The sequence below is a fragment of the Haliotis rubra genome, unplaced genomic scaffold, assembly GCF_003918875.1.
Source record: "Haliotis rubra isolate DU_JTF1 unplaced genomic scaffold, ASM391887v1 Scf40, whole genome shotgun sequence".
Taxonomy (NCBI): domain Eukaryota; kingdom Metazoa; phylum Mollusca; class Gastropoda; order Lepetellida; family Haliotidae; genus Haliotis; species Haliotis rubra.
In genome coordinates, this window is record NW_025767080.1 from 1,134,886 (window position 1) to 1,156,442 (window position 21,557).

General features: G+C 41.1%; 1 protein-coding gene across 1 annotated transcript in view; it reads right to left on the bottom strand.

Moving 5' to 3' along the window:
• The window catches only part of LOC124287335 (5'-3' exoribonuclease 2-like), a 71,742-nt gene that overhangs the window by 25,160 nt on the left and 25,025 nt on the right, over window positions 1-21,557 (bottom strand). Inside the window, exons 22-31 of the mRNA XM_046723832.1 lie at window positions 16,260-16,349; window positions 15,817-15,889; window positions 15,134-15,217; window positions 13,672-13,711; window positions 13,590-13,602; window positions 12,851-12,930; window positions 12,632-12,688; window positions 11,985-12,053; window positions 11,186-11,386; window positions 10,758-10,852 (exon numbers count right to left, since the gene is read on the bottom strand). Of these exons, the coding sequence (XP_046579788.1) occupies window positions 10,758-10,852; window positions 11,186-11,386; window positions 11,985-12,053; window positions 12,632-12,688; window positions 12,851-12,930; window positions 13,590-13,602; window positions 13,672-13,711; window positions 15,134-15,217; window positions 15,817-15,889; window positions 16,260-16,349 (802 nt within the window). The remainder of the gene's footprint in view (window positions 1-10,757; window positions 10,853-11,185; window positions 11,387-11,984; window positions 12,054-12,631; window positions 12,689-12,850; window positions 12,931-13,589; window positions 13,603-13,671; window positions 13,712-15,133; window positions 15,218-15,816; window positions 15,890-16,259; window positions 16,350-21,557) is intronic.

The window sequence follows — 21,557 nt, forward strand, 5'->3', positions numbered from 1 at the left end:
TATACTCAGTAAAGAAGATTCAAGTCAGATTCTTGTAGTTTCTAGAAAATGAAAGTCTGACAACTGGTAGTCTAGACCACAGTCTCTACCCCTCTGACATGTAAATTGGTACTGCTCCCATGGCCGAAAGAATGAGACACACAAGGCTCAATAGAAAGTGGTCACAATTAACGTGTTACAACCAAGATTACACTTTCAATTTTTTAAGGAAGCCTGAGTGGTTGAGTGGGTTAGATCATGACTTTTCTCAATCTGAGTGCGTGAGTTCAAATCACAAATGGTAGTCAACCATGAAAAGTGCTAGAATCTGTGATTTAGCCTTTACTGAGAAAGTGCTATCACTGTCCACCTAAGCCAGAATCCCATGGGTGAGACAAGCATTTGTTATGGGTGACATTTATAACCCAGAATCCCCACAGGGAAACCAGCATGGGCTGCTTCAGACCTCTTCTAACCAGAAACCTGTACAATGTAATAATGTGAGGATCTGTTGCTTTTATTTCATCATTTGACAGTACCAGTCAGCGATGCCAGGTCTTCAAAATCCTGAATTTAGGTAAGGACTGTCACTTGTTCTGCTTAGCAAATCAAAGTTGACATCTATAAACCGTGTGTCCAAACCTTCGAAAATATTACCAGTGCAATGCATTTCTAAGAAGCCATGCTGACACGATACCCAGCAATACAGGTTGCGTATACCACTTGAACAGAATTCACTGCTGATGCGTGTCATTCCCCATATCTGCCTTGCCCTGTCGAGTACAAACATGCACACATCACAGCAAGACGTGGTATGCTTGTAATCACTGATATAGGCTACAAACTCAATGTCAAGGTCATCCCTATACATGAAGGTGAAGGTCATGTGACCCTGAATGACCTGATGTAGCCCCACCATTGTGTAAGTTGTCAATGACAGAGAAGTGTATATCCATGCCAGTGCTGGTTCCTGCGTGTTCCTCCATTGAATACATGTACGCTTAGTCTCAGATTATCTGTATCAATGACATCCTTCACACATTCACAGCTTAGGGAACTCCCTGGCAAATCACTGTTTTACATGGTTCACATTGTTGAAACAGGGTTACCATGTGGAGACAAGGGAGTGTGAGTGAGTGAGTTGGGTTTCACTCCAATATGAGCTGTAGTCCAAACATGGGGTGGGGGGGGGGAGAGAGAGATCAAGAGTTAGTGAGTTGTGTCAACACTGAGTTCATCATGAAAGGAAAGTGAAGCAGGTCAAATATCTGGTAAAACATGAGCATGGGCACCGTGCTAAAAAACTATAAACATGATCGGGGCAAATCTGGGACTACAGACCATGATCACATGTCTCTGGCATGCCTATGGTAGGCAATTCCACATAGTGATTGCTCCACCATATACTTCTTGGCTACAATGAACCTTGAAAGGACAAGTGTAACTGTTAGTGCGGTTAAGGGAGTCGAGTTCTAAGCCAGTATTAGCAGCATTTAACCCAAGGTTGGGGGGAAAGAGTTTTGCACATTGTTCCCATGAAGGGAATCAAACCAGTTCCATGCATGACAGGCAAATGGTTCAACTACTGAACTACTACATGTCCTCGTCAACATGATCAGGGCTTTCTATTAAGCAGAATTTACCCACATACAAAAAAGTATGTTTGAAGAGTGTTTTGCTGCTGAAAAAATATATGAGTATCTTTTATACAAATGACACAATAAACAAACATATAAACAGTTGACTTACCATTAGAATTTAAATTAATGCCATTTAAAAAAGGAAAGGTATAAAATAATATTTTTAAAAAGAAACAGAATCACAAGTTTCTTTACTCAGCTCAAACAATGTTGTGAGGTCACAGTGACCCAAGAGCATTGAATGAATCTGTATGTCATCTGTGATGTCAAGGGGCTCCCAACATCATCTACATGACTCCATTCGGAGTTATCTGCCCCTTATCTGTAAGTACATCTCTCAATCAGCTACCACAACCACGATAACGCTCCAGCATCATCACAAGGCTCCTACACAGCCCCAGCAATCAACACTAGAACTTATCTTCAAATATTTCTCAATCATATCTTTAAACTTGTGTCAATGCTTTCCATAGTTCATTCACAGGCCTGTACAGCCTCAATGGGGGTTGGACGACCATTCACAGGCCAGAAGGGGTAGTGTTCATCTTCAACATGATCACTACTCTTAAACCCTCCTCAAGCTTGTTACATGGTAAACTTCATTGATTTTAAGACTATTCAATAATTTTTAATTCAGTAAATTACAAATATCAATTAACTGTATCCATCTTCATCCCAATAACCAATTGTTTTTTAGTTTTTTAAGGAGTCTTGAAGACAAACAGAACAGGCTCTCAAATAATGACAATAGAAATTAACTACTTATAAAATGGCTTTCATTCCTTTAAAAATTGTTCCTTTAAAGGTCACATGCAACGTAAAACACAACTTTGCAGATTCTGATACCTTTGGGTATAGACTTACCAATACAAATCATCCAAAAATGCAAATTCAACTTAGAAAGTTGAAAAATAACGTGATGAAAAAAACCGCTGAGAAATCGAAGTTCAAATGATTCACTAATTTTCCCCCAGCTCTTGGGGGAAAAGTGGTTTCAACAGCTGGGCTGGGCTCATAGCAAATGCAGTGAAATAGGTTCGCCTAGCTTGTAAGCAGGTTGTCTGGTGAATACTCGGTGAAGGCTTTGCTGTGAGCTATTTTTCTAATGTTTTGTTGATATTTCACAGGCGCGAGCTTTTTATATGTTATGACAGTAGATTACCGATTTAACTGTTTATATAATTTCATTTGTCTATTTCACCACACGTTCTTCTTACTGAGTCACTTTCTCAGTTCGATACTTAAAAGCAATGCCATTATTTAGCGTTGACACAATTTCTAACTGTGATATAGATATGTCGTTGTCACAGACAAAACTCAATGTCTGTTTTATTGACACCTATGTGTCTGCATTCCTGTCTGCTAATGACAATATTCAATACACAACTTCGATCACTGACCACATGCAATTTGAACTTAACACCTATCAGGCTATACATCATAAACAAAACGCATTGATTTATGGCCCGAGTTCGGTCTCTGTCACCTTATGTAATTACACAGACAGGCAGGTGTGATACTTGTACACATGACATGTTATGATGTCTGTTGATTGCAAAATGTTATACACAAAAAATGAGCATGTATTTACAAAACCCAACATCTCTAATATACACACGCAATGAGCCGTGAGGGCATCTACAAATGAACCAGCCGTTACACTTGAGTGCACACCCACCCGCTCTGACTGGGTTCGGTATCCCGGGTGCTTCATTTCGAGGGAAGTAAACCCAAGTACAAAATATTGCACTTTTGATTTGCGATTGTACGCTTATAATTTTGTTTATATGTTTTTTCATAATCAGCAATGTATATTATATGTCATGAATAAGTGATAATTGTGTTTTAATTATGTTTGATCTTTTGGTTGCATGTGACCTTTAATACAACTTTTTCATGAAAAGAGTGAGTGAGTGAGTTTAGTTTTACGCTGCTTTTAGCAATATTCCAGCAATATCACTGCAGGGGGACACTAGATTTCATGAAAATAAAATAAACTTGCTACAAATAATACTCATGTTTACAGTTCAATTTCTATTTATTAGGTGAGACAGAGTGACTTTTTCCACCTGAGATAACAATATCCAGCTGCTTCACGGCAGCCTGTTCATCACTGAGTCTTGTCTCAACAAACCAGTGGTTGACAGCACGAGCAACAAACCATACAATTGGCTACAGTGACACATGATCACCCCGGTCACACATTGTAACAACCAGGGGGTCTTATTCTCAAAACGTTTGTAGCCCTAAGAAATCTTAACTTTGATCAATGAGTTAATAAATTAAGAATGGGCTTAAGAAGTTTCAAGAATAGCTAGCCAGGTCTTCAGTTTACTTTCAGTGATAACCACGTGTGAACAGTAAACCTACTTCAAGGAGAATACGAATAAAAACAAAACTTTTGATATATTGTAAAGAATATTCTAAAAGTCACATTGAACAAAAAGTTTGTAAAATAGCAATAAAAACACAAAAACGTACTCGTATTTCCGCCTATTACGGAAACACCCCGACAGTTAATGAGCAGAGGGGTATCACGTGACATGACGTCATAAGTGCCTGTTGCTGATGGCTTCCTCTTTGATTTTACATCACAACTTAACAGTGTCCGTGTATTCTGAAGCAGTAATAGATGTTCCTGATGTCATTTCTGAAATGGATGTTAGACCGTATCAATACGATCCGATTTTATATCTTGCAAGACAATCTTCCACTGAAGATGAAGAAGAAGAATCAAGCGAAACGGAGGCATCGCTTGAGGTCAAAATAAATTTAGAAATAGACCATATCATTTTACAAGATTACTATTTGTCAGCAAAATGTCATACAGTTCCAGCCAGCGAACTCACCCCTATAAATATGACCAGTCACTATGAAGTATTTAAAAAACAAGGTGATTACAGTTCATTTTGTGTCAAATGGGTGACTGTAGGGTGTCTGGGATTTAAAAACAAAATAATTATGCTTCAGACGAGGGAAAATAAAAATTATCTGCTTCAAAAATTACACTGGAATTATTTTGTTGAAAAAAATTAGGATCCTAGTTCTCATTAATAACGTATCATGTCTCCATCCAAGATCCCAGCCTGTTTGGGCAGAGATAATATTCGCGACGCAGATAAGTTATTCCCCGAAACACTGGTGAATTATAAAATACTAGTCAGGACAACGTATGTTTCCCCATTGTTTGGTTATGGAAATAGTTATGGTACTCGGTCATAGCCTTAGAATGACATCTTGTCAGCCAATGAGAATACAGAACAACTTTCATGGCACACACTACTGACAAATAGCAAGTCTGATGCCGACATGCGTAATTGGACAAAATGGAAAACAATGAAAGCAACAAGCACTTCATGATTTGCCGTTGTTTTCGGCAATGTTTCGAGTTGACTGCATCATTTAGGGCTCCAAACCGAAAAGAACATTATAGCGAAACATTGTCAAGCTCATGTGAAATCTCTTACTGATTTTGATACTATATATCTCATGTGTACCAGTCAAAGTGCCCCAGCTACAAAATGCCCAAGCAAATTTGGTCATTCATTCTAATTTGTTCAAATTTATTTACAATGATTGAATAAATGCCGAGAATGATAGTTTTGTCAACTTATTATGATATTATGTTCTTCATATAAAAGTTATTAGGAAGTAATATTTCTGATAAATGTTTCATCAGTAAACTCATAACTATGTATATACTTATATATGAATAACATAATATCAAAGTTGACAAAACTATGCATTTATGGCCTATATTTATTCATTTTAAATAAATTGGGACATTTTGACTACCCCACTGGGGCAATTTGACCAAATTTGCTGGGTCATATTGTAGCGGGGGCAATTCGACTGGCAATCCGACTTGATTTAATTTATGTTAAAAATACCACTGACAGTAAGTTGTTACAGGGAATGGTGGAGTATAATTAATGAATCTCGTGGGTACTTTTTCCTTCTTCAGCCTAGATTGGGGATTTCCATACCCCATGCGTGCATGTCTCTTTCATATGCGTCCCACTCGGAATGATCGGCGCATTTCTCCTGCCGAAATCTGTCATTTCACTTGGAAAACGGAAGAAATGGTGGTTCTTTCCCATGTTCGATGATGCCGTGCATCCCCAGGCATCGTACTATTTAAAAAACGACAGAAACAACAGCGTTTGGTCTTTGGCAATATGGCGGACTCCAGGCACATTTGACGTCACGAGCGGAAAGGACATGTGGGTTCCGGCGAAATATGCATAATGGCCGAAGCTGAGATTTACAGAAACTGTTTTCGCGATTAAAACATAATTATACATAATTTTTAATTGAAAATTTAGGAATATGTTTCTGATGACTTTATCTTTCACCCAGCAAATTATTGCAATTCACTTGTATTCTCCTTTAACCAATGCTAGGTGTTGCTAGACTTGCAAGGAAACAATGCAAGGAAACCTACATGACGAACTACAAGTACAACACTATCACCATGGTGTTTGTAACAATTCCGCTACTCTGGATATATGTTGAGGCCTGTAAAATCACCTCTACACAATCAGTGTATGAAATAAGCCAAACTCCCAGGCAGACATCAGGGCTTGGTAACTTAAAAATGTTACCAGCCCCACATGGATTTAACCAAATCAGACACCAAGATATGGTGAATTTACTCAGATGTATGGACATTACTCGGATGTATGGAATATCTAAAAACAATTTACCAGACCATCTGGCTGGCTAGCTGTAAAATTAAACCATCCGTCAGAAATCTAGCCCGTCTCGGACGGTCTGATGGGCCTTATTTCATACACTGACACAAGGAGTGAATGTTGTTTTATTCCAGTCTGAAACATGTATCTTGTGCCACACAAAAATATCCAGACAATAAAAGACTAAATGCATGAGCAACATCCCCCATCTTCAGGGCAAGATGACAATCGCCATCACCATGTCAGAGGGGATGGCCACACGACTGAAATTTAGATCAACAACAGAACACTGACAACTCATTCCAACCAAGGTCACAATGGGTCATCTGTACGGGTGGACGATAATACCGGTTTACCGGTACATTGCAATTCGAACTTCACAATACGATATATTGCGGTACACTTTTCGCGAACCGGTTTACCCGATACGATTGGCAATTTCCGTGACCATGATCGGTAATTTTCGTGATGTAGTAAAAAATACCAATAACATTTGTATTTTCTTTATATTATTATACATTAATAGTTTTGAGAATGTTTATTGGTCATATAACTGTATTTGCCTGACTTTTAAACCATGTAAAAAATAGATTGGTACCGAAGGCAGCTGCTTTTTCTCGAGTTCCAAGCTTCAGAGCGAAATCTTCTGTTTGGAAACATTTTCAATTGGTCTCTTGTACAATCACACCTGAGTCCTGAAAGTGGCCATTGAGGTGAGGTGAAATTGGGTTTAACGTCGTGCTTGAGAATATTTCGCTCATATGACGACGTGCATGCTGTGTGTGTATGTGTATGTGCGGCTGCTTGTACTAGCCCAGACTGAAGCTGGTTTTATAGTGCTAGCCCACTGAGATACCATGCCGCAGTGAAGCATGAATACCCCACTCAGACACATTATACTGACTCCCAGCCGACCAGTCCTTGTTGTACCCATTAATGCTGAGCCAGGCAGGGACCAACAAGTACCATATTTTAACGTCCTTTGGTATGACGCTGTCAGGGATCAAACCAGCGACCTTCTGCTCTCCGGCGACGCTTCTAACCACTACACCACGGAGGCGGTCGAAAGTGGCCATTGGAATTGTTTCAAAAGAAAGGAACAGTAATTTCATTACCCTGAACCATGTGTTACACTTTCACAATATATTGCAATACATATTGTAATACGTCAACACATATCACAATATATTGCAATATGAAAATTTTGGCAATACCCAACCCTAGTCATCTGTGAGATAATGATATACAGGCCGTGTGATTTAGCTGGAATACAGCTCACTGCAAGATAAAACAATAAACTACAAATACAGCTGACAAGTCATAGTTTATGGTTTTACTGGGGGCCCACTCTGACCTGCAATCTCCACTGGCTTCATCAAGTTGTAGACATGTTCTGACGAGAGGTGAACACAAGTCCAGGGCCTGCTGTATGCCATATGGAGGGAAGAGGTTATGCTGACTTGCTGATATGGGATTATCATATGTTGACTTTCAAATGTTTCAGTTTTTGCAAACACACTGATGATTAGGCGAATGTACACTTCTCATAACCATATATACCATAAAAAGAAGCTAAAGAACAAGTTATTTTTGTCATATTGCTACAGTTAAGTATTAATGACATTATATATACATTATATTACAGCCATCACTAAACACTTGATCACTGACAAGAGCAGAATACATCACAGGATAAAATACTTCTTTCTATATATATCTTAAAGACTAAAGGCTGTGTATTGGCAAACACATTGTCCTGAACAATATTGTGATAGTGGTATCCATATTGCGATATATATTGTGATATATTGGGAGTTAAAATGTTTCTGAGTGAGTGTATATGCAGAGCCTATATTCTACATAGGAAGACCTTAAACTTAAATGCTATGGTTCTGAAAATTAGGTTGGAGAGTTTGGGATTTTATTATATTTTTGCACAGTTTATAGCACGTAAAATATGCCATTTCGTCAACTACTTACAACAGGAAACATCAGTTGTGAATGAATGTCTGTGCAGATTTTAATCGCAAAACTTAACATCTATACATTTTTCCCCAATGTAACAGTTCTCAGAAAGAAGATTGCAAAACACATCATTTGAAAATTGCATTGCGGTATACTGGCAATACCATTCAGTCCCACTGAATAACAGTGAATCAAATCACAAAACATCCAGGATGATCAGAGTTAGAAATGGTCTTTGGCAACCTCTGCTTCTAATTGCAAAAGTAGCAGGTTATTTATTGGGTCTTGTTTCATTCTTACAATGGGTGTTTATTAAAGATTTCCCCTGACCAACTTCTGGTTTTCACATGTGGTTGAAACTTCATGTGAGTAATGACACATTTTTCTATGGGTCATGTGGTAATTTTCAGCATTGAACGATTAAAGCTATTTCTTTGACAAGCGTTATATTGAAGGAAGGTGTGACAATGGAGCCAGTTGAGTACCGAGCAGTGATCAAGTTTTTGTAATTGAAAGGTCGCACGCCAAAAGAGACCTTTGATAAAATGAAAGCAACTTATGGGGAGGATGCCCCATCATATGACGTAGTTAAACACTGGCATCGCCAGTTTAAATGTGGTTGGAAATCTGTGGAAACTGCTCCATTCCTGGTCGACCTCATTCAGCCATTGATGAAGACACTGTCCTTAAAGTGGAGACTGCCATTTTGGAAGATCGCCGTATAACTGTTCGCCAGTTAGCACATAATGTCAAGTTCTGTGTAGGGTATGGAAAAAATCATTCATGACAATTTGCACCTGCATAAGGTGTCTGCATGATGGATTCCCAGGCTGCTTGCACCTTTTCAGAAGCAGGAACGAGTCAGTTGCTCAAAGGCTCTTTTGGACATGTGCCAAGAAAACCAGGCAAACTTTTTCGACAGGCTTATCACACACCATGCACCATCTGACTTCCATATCTTTCCAACTATGAAGTAATTTTTAAAGGGAACACACTTCCCAGATGATGAAACACTGATTTCTGGAGTCAAGTCATGATTTGATACACAACCTACTGACCTATTCAAGCAAGGTCTTTGTAGTTGCATAAAATGATGGGAGAAGTGTGTAACTCTTGGTGGTTGCTATATAGAGAAGGACTAATAACTGTGCCAAGTTTCGTTCCACTAAGTCCACTGCAAGTGGGTCAGGGGAAATCGTTTATGAACGCTTCTCTTATCTTAATGATAAAGCTTAGGATCTACATGATTGTGGAAGTGTAGGTAAAATTATGGTGGACTGTTGGTGGCAGAAAGTGAATGGCATTTAGAGTTACTGACCATTAGCATTTGTTAATTACTCATCCATTTTATGTGGTCATTTGCTGATTTCACAATGTAATTCTGTACCAACAAATCTCTGGGCAAACCACTGCATTTCAGTTTGAGAATTACCTTGTAGCACTTCGTTGAATACACCTTTGTGGATATATGTAGTGCTAAACTCGGAAAGTCATATGACTGTGGCCTCTAAATCCTTGTCAAGCAGGTTACAATAACAAAAGATATAAACCAGGCTACCTGAACACCAATGAGTTGCCTCTTCTGCACAGCATAAAATGTTGGGATCAGTTTTAACCCAGAAACCTAATGTGTTGACTATTAGCAGATTATTACAAGTCTGAAAATAATTCTGGAAGCATGATCAACAGCAAAAACAGGATCCAGCGACTATCCCTCATTCAGTACAACAGTGGGCAGCATGTTAACGGTAGCAAAAGCTTTAGTCTTCCAGTGAGGAGAGTGTTGTTGATTTGCGAGGTTTGTGTTCAGGATAATATCAGTACTAATAAAGATTGATTTTTTACAACTTGCTGAAACAAATCTGAATCACAATATGTAGTTTCACTCCATCAGATACCATAGAGAGTTCATATGTTTCATATAATTGTTATCTAACGAGAACGTGTGTAGCGTTCTATATTTTCAGATTAGTTGTCACTGTGATGGTTAAAGGGAGCCTTCAATGTTTGACCTTATTAATTGCCATACAATACAACAATCTGCATGCTGAATCTTCTTGTGAGTCTATTGATCACTATATTTCTCAGTAGTGCAAGGGAAGTAACTCTTGCTGATACAAGCGAACGAAGCACCATTAAAAGCACAACTTTGGAGCAGATTCAACATCAGATTCTCAAGATGACAAGGCGATGGTTTATTTAACTACATGATTAATTCTTATATTTTATAGACAAACAGCAGAGTAGTGGATGTAAGGAATCAATGCCTGCAAAACTGACAAGAAACCCAGTTCATATGAATTCCTCATCTGACTGCACCCAACAACTGACCCTCGTTATCACAATGTCGACATAAAGGCTTGTACTTGGAAACGTGTTGGGTCCCTTTCCACAAAATTTGAAAGCCTATGTAATGTAATCATGTAAGAGTGCAAGAAAAACTAGGAAAAACATGAAGCAAATAGTTTGAACATCTTACCTCCGTAGTTGCGACCTGCATGATACTGAGAGTGATGCATGTTCTGGGATGACATGACATAATTCTGACCCCCTCCATAACCCTGGCTCCCATGTCTGAAACAGAACGTGTGAATCTCTTCAGATGTTTTGGTTGAGGTGTAGATATTTTATACAGTCAGCAATATTCTAGCTTCATCACAGCAACCTGAAAAAGTTTGGTCAAGTTAAACCAGTGGTAGACATCATGAGCATCAATCTGTGTCATCAAGGCTTGTAGCCACCAGACTGACAACTATGTTCAACAATAGTTTATAATGCAGTCAGTTCTGTACTAGCAGCCTCTAAAAGGTACTACTTTCTTAAAGGTTTGGGTTATGGGAATTTGAGCAAGTCAATAACAAACTATTTGTCACAGAAATTATGGTGTGCCCTGGAATGTGTACTGACCTGATCATTCTGAGGGCTGAAGATATGTCTTTATCCTGTCTGTACCCACTGTCTGGGGTGAAGCCAAGCTGTGGCCTCCAGCCCATGCCGCCACGCCCACCGTACCCGCCACGTCCGTCCCGTCCCCGACCACGTCCTCGTTCTTGCTGGCTCCGGAACATCTTCTCGAAGTCCTCTGGCTTCAACACCTTCGCAGGCATGCTATAGAAACAGCCATCAGAAACAGTAGGAGCATTTATTCAACACAGTACTTAGCAGGAGGGAAAGAATCAGGTTGGTTCAATGTTTTCAGTAATGTTAAATCAATATCACAACATGGAGCACCAGCAATGTGCTTTACACATTGTACCCATATGGGGAATCAAACCTGGGTGTGACAAGTGAACACTTTAACCACAAGGCTACCCCACTACGAAACAAGGAACCAATGATACAGCTCTGTTTGATGTTTAAACACTGATGAGTGAGTGAGTGTGTTTAGTTTTACACCGCTTTCAGCAATATTCCAGCAATATCACGGCGGGGACACCAGAAATGGGCTTCACACATTGTACCCATGTTGGGAATTGAACCCCGGGCTTTGGCATGACGAGCGAATGCTTTAACCACTAGACTACCCCACCACCCCTAAACACTGATGAAACAAGTGGTAGCAGCATCAAAGGAAATAAGGACTAAGTTATCAGCACATCGATTCTATTGCAATATAAACAATCTTTCCGAGCTGAAACCATCTCTCATTAAAACAGAGCAATGCTCATGTGTTGTCCAGATCATCAAACTAGGGGGAAGGACTTACTTGGCACCAGGCAGGACCTTGGCAGGAAAGAGATGATCAGCATCGAACTTTGGATCCTTGAAGTGAACACTGGTAAACAGAGGGAGCACTGTACACAGATGCCAACATCAGATTGCAACAATGAACATATAATGCATGACAAAATGCATGCTAGTCAAATGAATCCTGAAAAAGCAAGCAAATGCAAGTGTAATCATGAAATGATTTAGTCTTCTTATTTCTTTGGTTCCCAGGTGGTCTTCCCTGGACAATCTCACTGTGTTATCCTCAGTAGTCTCCCCTGTTTAATCCCTGTATCATGCTTAACACCAAACTGCACATCTTGTCACTGGACTCAACACCTTACTCACTGTGTTATCCTCAGTAGTCTCCCCTGTTTAATCCCTGTATCATGCTTAACACCAAACTGCACATCTTGTCACTGGACTCTCAACACCTTACACCTTACTCACTGTGTTATCTGTATCAGTAGTCTCCCCTGTTTACTCAACACCTTACTCACTGTGTTATCCTCAGTAGTCCCTGTATGAGGCAACACATCAGACCGTTATCCTCAGTAGTCTACACTTACCCAATAGCTCTGTTATCACCAGTAGTCTCCCCTGTTTACTCCCTGTATTAGGCAACACATCAGACCATACACTTACCCAATAGCTCTGTTATCCTCGACATCTTTCAGTGCAGGCAGAATAGATTGCACAACACTGAAACAAAAGACATCTCTTTATACTGAAGAAACACAAAATTTACAGAACATGGCCCCAAAGTATAATCTTTTATAAATTGAAACAATGGATAGTGACAACTTGCAAAGCACAAAATACAAAGAAAATACCTCCAAAAACAGAATGTGTGTAATGTCTCACCCTCCAGTTAGCACCGCTAAATCATCACACCAGATTTTCCCTGAGACTCCTTCCGACAGACCAGCATCCAAATCTACAGGCTGTAACAAACCAACATAACAATCTCATGTCTTTCACTTCACAAACAGGGGCAGTGGGGTAGTCTAGTGATTAAAGCATTTGCCTGGGCAGACCCGGGTAGTCTAGTGATGTAAAGCATTTGCTTGTCGTGATATTGCTGGACAAAGACCGGGTTCGATTCCCATACATGGGTACAATACATGTGAAGCCCATTTCTGGTGTCCCATTATTTACTGATATTGCTGGAATATTGCTAAAAGCTGTGGAAAAAACACTCATATTTACTCACTTCTGAACACTCAATTTACTGTGGCCTTATACATCACAATCACTGTGGCCTTATTAAAATATCATTAGTTCCAACATTCATACATGTACTCATTATCTATTGTGGCCTTATACTGAACACTCATTATTTACTGTGGCCTTATACTGAACACTCATTATTTACTGTGGCCTTATACTGAACACTCATTATTTACTGTGGCCTTATACTGAACACTCATTATTTACTGTGGCCTTATACTGAACACTCATTATTTACTGTGGCCTTATACTGAACACTCATTATTTACTCATTATTTACTGTGGCCTTATACTGAACAGTCATTACTTTATTTTGTTTTGATCGATACCACTCAGATCCAATCACCCCACTCATTAAGGGCCTTATACTCACCTCAGTGGCTTTTTACTACTGTGGCCCTCATAGAGCCCCCTCAAACAGGGAGTATGATGGATGATTGAAGCTCATTATTTACACAAACATTAAGCGATCATCACCACGAACATTTCTCTTCCCTGAAACACATACAGAGCATGCTGAATCTAGGCTGAAATTCTGTATTAAAGAGGCACTGCACTTCCATCACATAATCATACAATCACAATTATGAAAAATAATCTGAAAGTAATAGAAGAATTTATCCAAACCCATAGGGGTTTTCAAATCTTTGAAGACAGTCTTCCTTGGGCTACATATATGCAAGTTGTACTCTCAAATACTGGACCCAAGGGTATTGACTTCCAACACCTTCATGCTGGATTGCCCCACACGGGTACAATGTGTGAAGCCCATTTCTGGTGTCCCCTGCCGTGATGTTGCTGGAATATTGCTAAAAGCGATGTAAAACCAAACTCAGTCAGTCAGCCAGTCATGCTGGATTGGATCGCCAGATTATTGTGGATGTTCACACCTATACTACTGATGCCCAAGCTCCTATCGCACCTATCTGGTACCTCTTTGGCCATTACAGATCTATTTCAGGCAATTCTCAGGTTTCCAGCTCAGCCTCCTGCTCTATTTCCTTGACAACTGGACATTACCACTCCAAAACATGCATAGCACCTAACTCATCGGATTCAATGGGCAGCTTGACATCTGTCAGGTCTAACCTACTGCAGCAGATACAGACAAAATTCGCTTCAAGGCAGGATTAGATAATGTTAGGCATGAGGATAGCTGAGCCTGGGATGCACACTGGCATGCAGATAGTTGGATTCCAGATCCTGTGGATTTAGTCCAAGTACTGGAGGTCCTTCAGTCCCGTTTGGAAGAGGGTTTTGTGGCCTTGACCATTCGTGGGTACTCCACAGCTATTCCCCATGTTTCACCCAAGTCCATAATGCTCATATCAAACGTTTTGTACCAATATCAATAAAAATGCATTTGAAACACATTAACCTTGAGTTCTCTAAAACTGTTAATGTATCTTGTCTCAGAGCTCCAGATAAGATTTAGCTCATGTGGGTACTGTACCCACTGTATTTTTTTGAAGTAGGTATTATGAATATTGAGTGGGTACTTCATTTTCCGTTACCCACTGCTTTCAAATATGTGTGTATTTCAGTCATTTTACTCACCTAAGTATTATGTCATACCTAATAAAAACCAACGTAAATATATGGGAAATGATATCATAAAATAATCACTAATCCTATACCAACAGTACAACTTGATGGCAATCGATGTCTTTTTCATTTCGCCAGCGATTTTTATAAATATATTCCATACGCATTTGCATATCTAACATTTTATATGCGTAGTTGGTACGCAACAATTCTTTTTCAATGCGTAATTGGAAATTTTCTATGCGTATTTTACCCGGATACGCAGCTTATCTGGGCCTCTGTTGTCTCACTAGAGCTAGGCACTATCCAGGCACTATCTGATTCCAACTGTAAAATGGACACAGAGTATGTCAATCACGGAAAGCAACTTACGTTCAGCGGCTGTGAGATCGGGATACACACTCTTCAGGGCCTCCTTCAGCCTCTTCTCATCCACAAAGGGCAACAGAGCAACACCTACACACAAGAGCTCCATGTCAGTAAGGAATTGTTAATCTGATCTGATCTGATCCATAAATACCTGGGAGATGAGCCTGGGTTAAACTCAAGATTACTGTACTGACACAGTAGCATGCATTGTCTGTCTGTGTGTCTCAGGGTGTGTTGTGTGTGTGGCTGTGAGATAAGGCAATAAAATGTATACAGTCAGATGATTTGCTAACAAGTTTAAGGTATACCATATTTCTACCTATCACAGGGCCCAACACCTCCAGAGTGTACCACTTATTCACCCGTCAATATCTGGTACAGACGTGAGAAACGCTCCTACATTCAGGACCTGACAGTAGGTTTCAAATAGTTTTCTGCTTGGAAGTAATCAGACGTCTAGTTTCAGCCACTGGGACCGAGACGTCATGACCAATGTAACAAACGTGACCTACACCATAAAAACAGTGTGACATGTGCCACGGAATAGCATGAATCAGTTTAACTAATAACAAATACTCCTTACACTGAAACTAATACCTAAAGTGCAAAATGTGAACATGGATACTTCCTGTTGAATTTAGCCCCTTCTATCAAACATCTCTTTCAAAACAAGTATGTCATCTTACCCTGCCAGGCATATTTCTTCCCATTCAAATCTATCTTGAAGTCTGTGGGGTAGAAATCAATGATTGGTGATTCCTGAAATAGAAGCAGTAGATACAAATGAAGAAGCAAGAAGAAAGCACTAGAAAACATATGCTTGCTGTGTAATTTCATAAAGCACTGTGAAGAAAACATCTCTTAAAACAGACATAATTGTGTGTAATTTAACACAATACTCAGCAATTTCCTACAATGTTATTTTTGTGATTGGTATGACACGACATCCTATGCTGTTGGGCTAGAATGACACACAGTCAACCAGGTCACGGAGGCTAACTATCCAGTCCATTGTGTCACTGGTGTGTCATCGACCTGGTTCTGGGGATCAGAGGAAGCCCAGTGGCACAACAGGAGTCAATGCCATGATTAATGCACATTGTGTATGTGTCTGTCATGACCCACTTACCGGTTCCTCCATGAGAGTCTGCCAGGTAAGGGGGAGATGCTGCTTGCTGCCGGCGGGGAAGACACTCATCAGCTGTTCCAGGGGCTGGAACTGTAACAGGGGTACATACTTCAAACATCACATAAATAAAGAGCCATCTGGGCTTGAACACTAGCTCTACTTTTGAACACTCATCAGCTGTTCCAGGGGCTGGAACTGTGACAGGGGTACATACTTCAAACATCACATAAATAAAGAGCCATCTGGGCATGAACACTAGCTCTACTTTTGAACACTCATCAGCTGTTCTAGGGGGTAGAACTGCAGACCTATAAACATAATCACTCATTCTGGAACCCAACTCTCCGCAGCAAATTGCAATGTCTCTGACTGGCCCTGCAGAAGATAAAGCTCTGCAATCTACAAATGGGGAGATAGATAGGACGAGAGGAAAATGTAATTTTTCAAGTAAAATTGATATTTTTATACTTATCCTGACTGAAGGAAAACTGATTTGTATGGATAGTCAACTTCTTTATTGCAATGAGTGCGACGATTCGGTGTAGGTACTAACACCGTTATCAAGCAAGTGATACAACAACTGAAGCAAGGAGAATATATACATAGCTGTATAGTGAGTATATACAATTAACAAGGTTGATGTACATTGGATATTTGATAAGTGATTACAGCAGATGAGGTTGATGTACAGAGTGATTGATTGTGATTAGAGTTGAGTTTATACAATTGATGAGTTGACTTACAATAGTTGTGATTACAAGCACAAAGGAGGGAGCATGGAAGCCAGATGGACAAAGGAGGTAGGGACGGATTACTGGTGGTGGTCTTTGATTAGGTGGTGATAGGACCGAGGAGATGAAATAACCTTGATCTCGATTCATGGTGGGGTTGTGGCGTTGGATGTTTATGGCTTCAAGGAGTTTCCTAATTTTGTAGTCTTGTCGGTTGATTTCTAGGATATCGATGTTGTTCCATAGGATGGCATGGTCAGGGTTGGCTTGGGTGTGGTCAGCTATGGCGGATTTGGACCATGCCATCCTATGGAACAACATCGATATGGGGGCGCACTTTTCTTGTCTTACTTCAGTCTCAGACAAGTTGAATCATATTGATTCATGTGGCTACAGATAAACTAGTATCTTCTTATTACTAGATATCTTATAACAACCCATAGATTATGATAAGATCTTTATCATATATGAGTTGCGACCCCTTCACGTACAGGTAAGATCTTTACCCGTACAGGATTTTTAATCACTCATGCTAGCCTGTCCTAGACTGTGCGCATGGACTTTCAAACTAATACTTTTCCTTGGAAAAAGTTATCAACAAGTCAACGTGATAAAGGGTGAGATATTCCAACTCAGCGCCTTTGAGGAACGGTTAGTTGCTGTGGTACGACGAGAGGCCCAAATTGGTGAATGCCTGAGACATCTTGGCTATGTCTCGGAGTGGTTGGCAAACACTGTGTCCGACTTCCAAAAGCAGCCCTCCGTAATTGCAGATATAGAGCAATTTCCATGCAGAGCCAGTGTTGACGCCAGTGCTCTAACTTCATGTGGGTTGGAAACTCTAGGAGGTTCTAGTCCTGCTGCTTTATGACAGCTCTCATCCAGAACGATATCGTCGTTCTTGAGACTTCTGCTGATGTCTCTGTGGATAATGGGATGAACAGGCGCGCTTGAATTTTCGTCTCCTTGTCTTAGCCTTTTGAAGATATATCTTCAGGGCTCCGACCGGACACAAGGCTAAGTCCTCTATATCCTCTGGTCCAAGGATTGTAGATAGCGCTGGTATGTGGAACTGTCTATCTGGCTGACCAGGTAGTTGGTTCTTGGCAATGAAGTCCTAGATGAACTGCAGCTTGTGCCCCGTGTCGAATCTGGTCCAGCGCATGTATCTCTGATATTCGAGCTGTCGTGGCTAGAGCAGGCAGGAACAGAGTCTTCTGTGTCAGCAGCTCGAGGGTAGTCTGGTCTAGAGGTTCGTAGGCATCACTTGTAAGATGACGCAGAATTACATTTAGATCCCAGGCCAGAGCTCTTAACTTCTTTTGCTGGTCCTCCAGTTTAAAAGATCTCAGCAAAGCAAGTAATTCTGGTACTTTCGTCAACTTGATGCCTGTTTTCATGGTAATCACTGTACTGATGGCGGCGAGGTATGTAGATGATGTCGAACCTTTCAGATGTCTGGTCTGTCTAAGATGACACAGGTATTCCGCCACTTGAGGATGAGTAGCTTTCATCACAATGAAGCCTTTTCCGCCTTGCATAAGTCTCAAACTTCAGCCACTTGTCATCATACAGGTTACGAGTAGATCTGCGTAACGCTAGCGTTACTGCCTTGGCTGCCCTGGCAGAGTATCCTCTTTTCTTCAAACATGTTTTGATACAGTCCACACGTGTAGCTGGAACGCTGTCGGGTTCCCGTGGACTTGCTTGGTGTGCAGACGTATGAGTAGGTTCGGCCAATCTGATAACTTGATTGTTGGACTTCCGAGATCTTCTATTAGGTCTAGGAACAATACTCTCGCTGGCCAGTATGGCGCGACCAAAGTCAGTTGAAGTGCCTGTGTCTGTTTGATCTTCAACAGTACTTCCGGTAGTAATATCGGGGGTGGAAACGCTTAAGCGTTTAGTCCTTCCCAAGATATGCTCAGTGCATCTGTTGCCCTGGTTTGAGGATCTGGAACTGGTGAGACAAACGTCTGTAGTTGTTTGTTGAACCTCGTGGCAAACAGGTCTATGCAAGGGGATCCTATTTCCCTTATGATGAGCCGGAACGCTTCTGGATGGAGCATCCATTCCGTAGGTGACGGGTGCAGTGGTCGGGAGAGAGCGTCTGCAAGTACGTTCATGGCTCCGGGTATGTGACACGCCTTTATCCAGATGTTTGCTTCCTCTGTGATGTGGAACAACTGGAATGTGAGCTGTAGCAGGCTTGGAGACCTTGTTGATCCTTGCAGATTTATGGAGAATGCCACTGTAGAGTTGTCCGTGTGGACCATCAGCATTTTGTTGTTCAGCGAGCTCGACCATAGTTGTAAGGCATTGATCATGGATTTCAGCTCTATTTTGTACCACCTCCCTGATGCAACTTGATTGTTGAGATGCGCACCCCAGCCTTGTATCGAAGCTTCTACGTGGAGATGTGTGTCGAAGGCCGGCTCTTGTAAATAGGTCCCTCTGCAAACGTTCGACCTGTGTGTCCACCACAGTAGATACCTCTTGAGGTTGTCTGGCAGCAAGATTGGGTCGACACTGTCTAGATGGTTTGTCAGGAACCATTGCAGCGGTCTTAGTTGTAACTGTCCTGTGCAAGCCAAGTCCTGCGCCGAGGTTAGTAGACCGAGTAGAACTTGCCATGAACGTAGTGTTAACAGAGAGATGACTGCTAGTGGAATCATGGCTTGTATCTTGACCCAACGATCTTCTCGGACGACAATACAATTCTGTGTTGTGATAAACCTTATCCCCAGAAATTGCAGATCTTGTTTTGGTTCCAACTCTGACTTCACAAGGTTCACCAGCCATCCTAGTTGAGCGAAAAACTTGATCGTGAAGTTCAGCTGTAGTTTGAGTTGACTGGCATCTTGGTGAACCTGAATTCCGTCATCCAAGTAGAAGGCATTGCGTAGACCTTGATGATGTACATATGTGACTATAGGCTTGGTTACTCGTGTGAATAGCCACGGAGCCGAAGATATTCCAAACGGTAAGACGTTCCATTGGAAGCGCTGCCCTCTGAATAGGACTCGTAGATACTTTCTTGATTCCGGATGTATGGGGATGTGTAGGTACGCATCCTGCAGGTCTATGCTGGCCATGTAATCTGCTGGACAGACGATTAGTCTGAGTTGAGGTAGGTGGATCATTCTGAACCTGTCTGGTTTCAGTAGATAGTCTTTGTTGAATTTGCGCATGTTGTAAATCAGTCTGACCTATTATCTCTACCGCCTCCTTCATAAGTAGTGAGTTGATGGCTTCTTGTAGTCTGTCTGCCTGCTCCTCTGTGTAGTTGAAGACCATCGGGCTGAGGGTTAACGGAGGTGTGGCCTTGAGTTGTACTCTGTATCCTTCTCGTAGTATTTGGGAGACGTAGTCCTCCTCTAGTATTCTAGTATTTTTCCAGTACCTTTGTAGACATCCACCCACTGTCGATGGTTTTACAGGAACGGCTGGGGGGTGGAAGACTCCAGTCGTTCCGAACCCCGATATCAACGTCTAGTTCCTCTGGATCCTCTGGGAGTGCGGCCTCTCCCTGAGTTTCCTCTGTAATTTCCGGATGGCTAACAAAAAGATACTTTGCCGCCTCTGAAGCTGGAGTACTTCTTCTCCTTTGCCTTCTGTATGCCGGAATATTTGGACTTGCTGTTATACTTTTGCGAAGTATGACGGATGACGTTGGCCAGAGTATCTATGGATTTTATCATCATAACTTCTCTAGAGTCGTGCGTAGCTTCCTTAACTGTATCGTCTATTTGTCCTCCAAAGATAGTAGGCGCCTCCCATGGAGCTCTCAGCAGCTGTTGGGTGAATCTGTCACTCCATGAACAGGATGTTAGTAGCCCTTGTCTGCGTAGTAAACTGAGACCTGCAGATATAGATGCCAGATGGTCCGATAAATAGTATTGGTCTTTCTTCTGAGTTATGAGCACCGAATATATCATTCTGTCCTCTTCCGAACTTGGGTTCTGGAATTTATTGATCAATGCTTCATTGATAGCTTTGGACCTGGCCAACCAGAAGAAGGATCTCCTTGTAGCAGTATCAAGTTGAGATAACATTTTATCTTCTACTTTATACATCTTGTTCCGGGAGTTGTTGACTAACTTTATGTTATCATCCCATTCAGGCGCCTTTATAAATGGATCCATATGATGTAAGGGGAATCTCTTCATATTAAATGATGGCAGATGCTGACTCTGGTACTTGGATGCTTTCACGAAAGCTGTGCGTAGGTTGGAGGGTACCTTGGATATAGGTTCAATAGGATGGATAGTAACGGAGTGAAAGTCGTCGTTGAGCATCATATAAGTGTAGACTCCATCTCTATCCTTAGGAGACTCCAAGTTCAACCCTTTGGCAATCCAAGCTGTAAGCTCTGTGTCTGGGAAGACGGAGTCTGCTTGCTCATCCAGTATCTCCTGATTATTAGAGCTAGGCCTCCGTGTATCATCCATCTGCGAACCTGTATCCAATTTCGAACCTTCATCATCCTTTCGCGAACCTCTGTCTGCAGATTCCTCCCTACGCGAACGTCTATCTTGAGAGTTCTCTCTTCGCAAACCTCTATCTG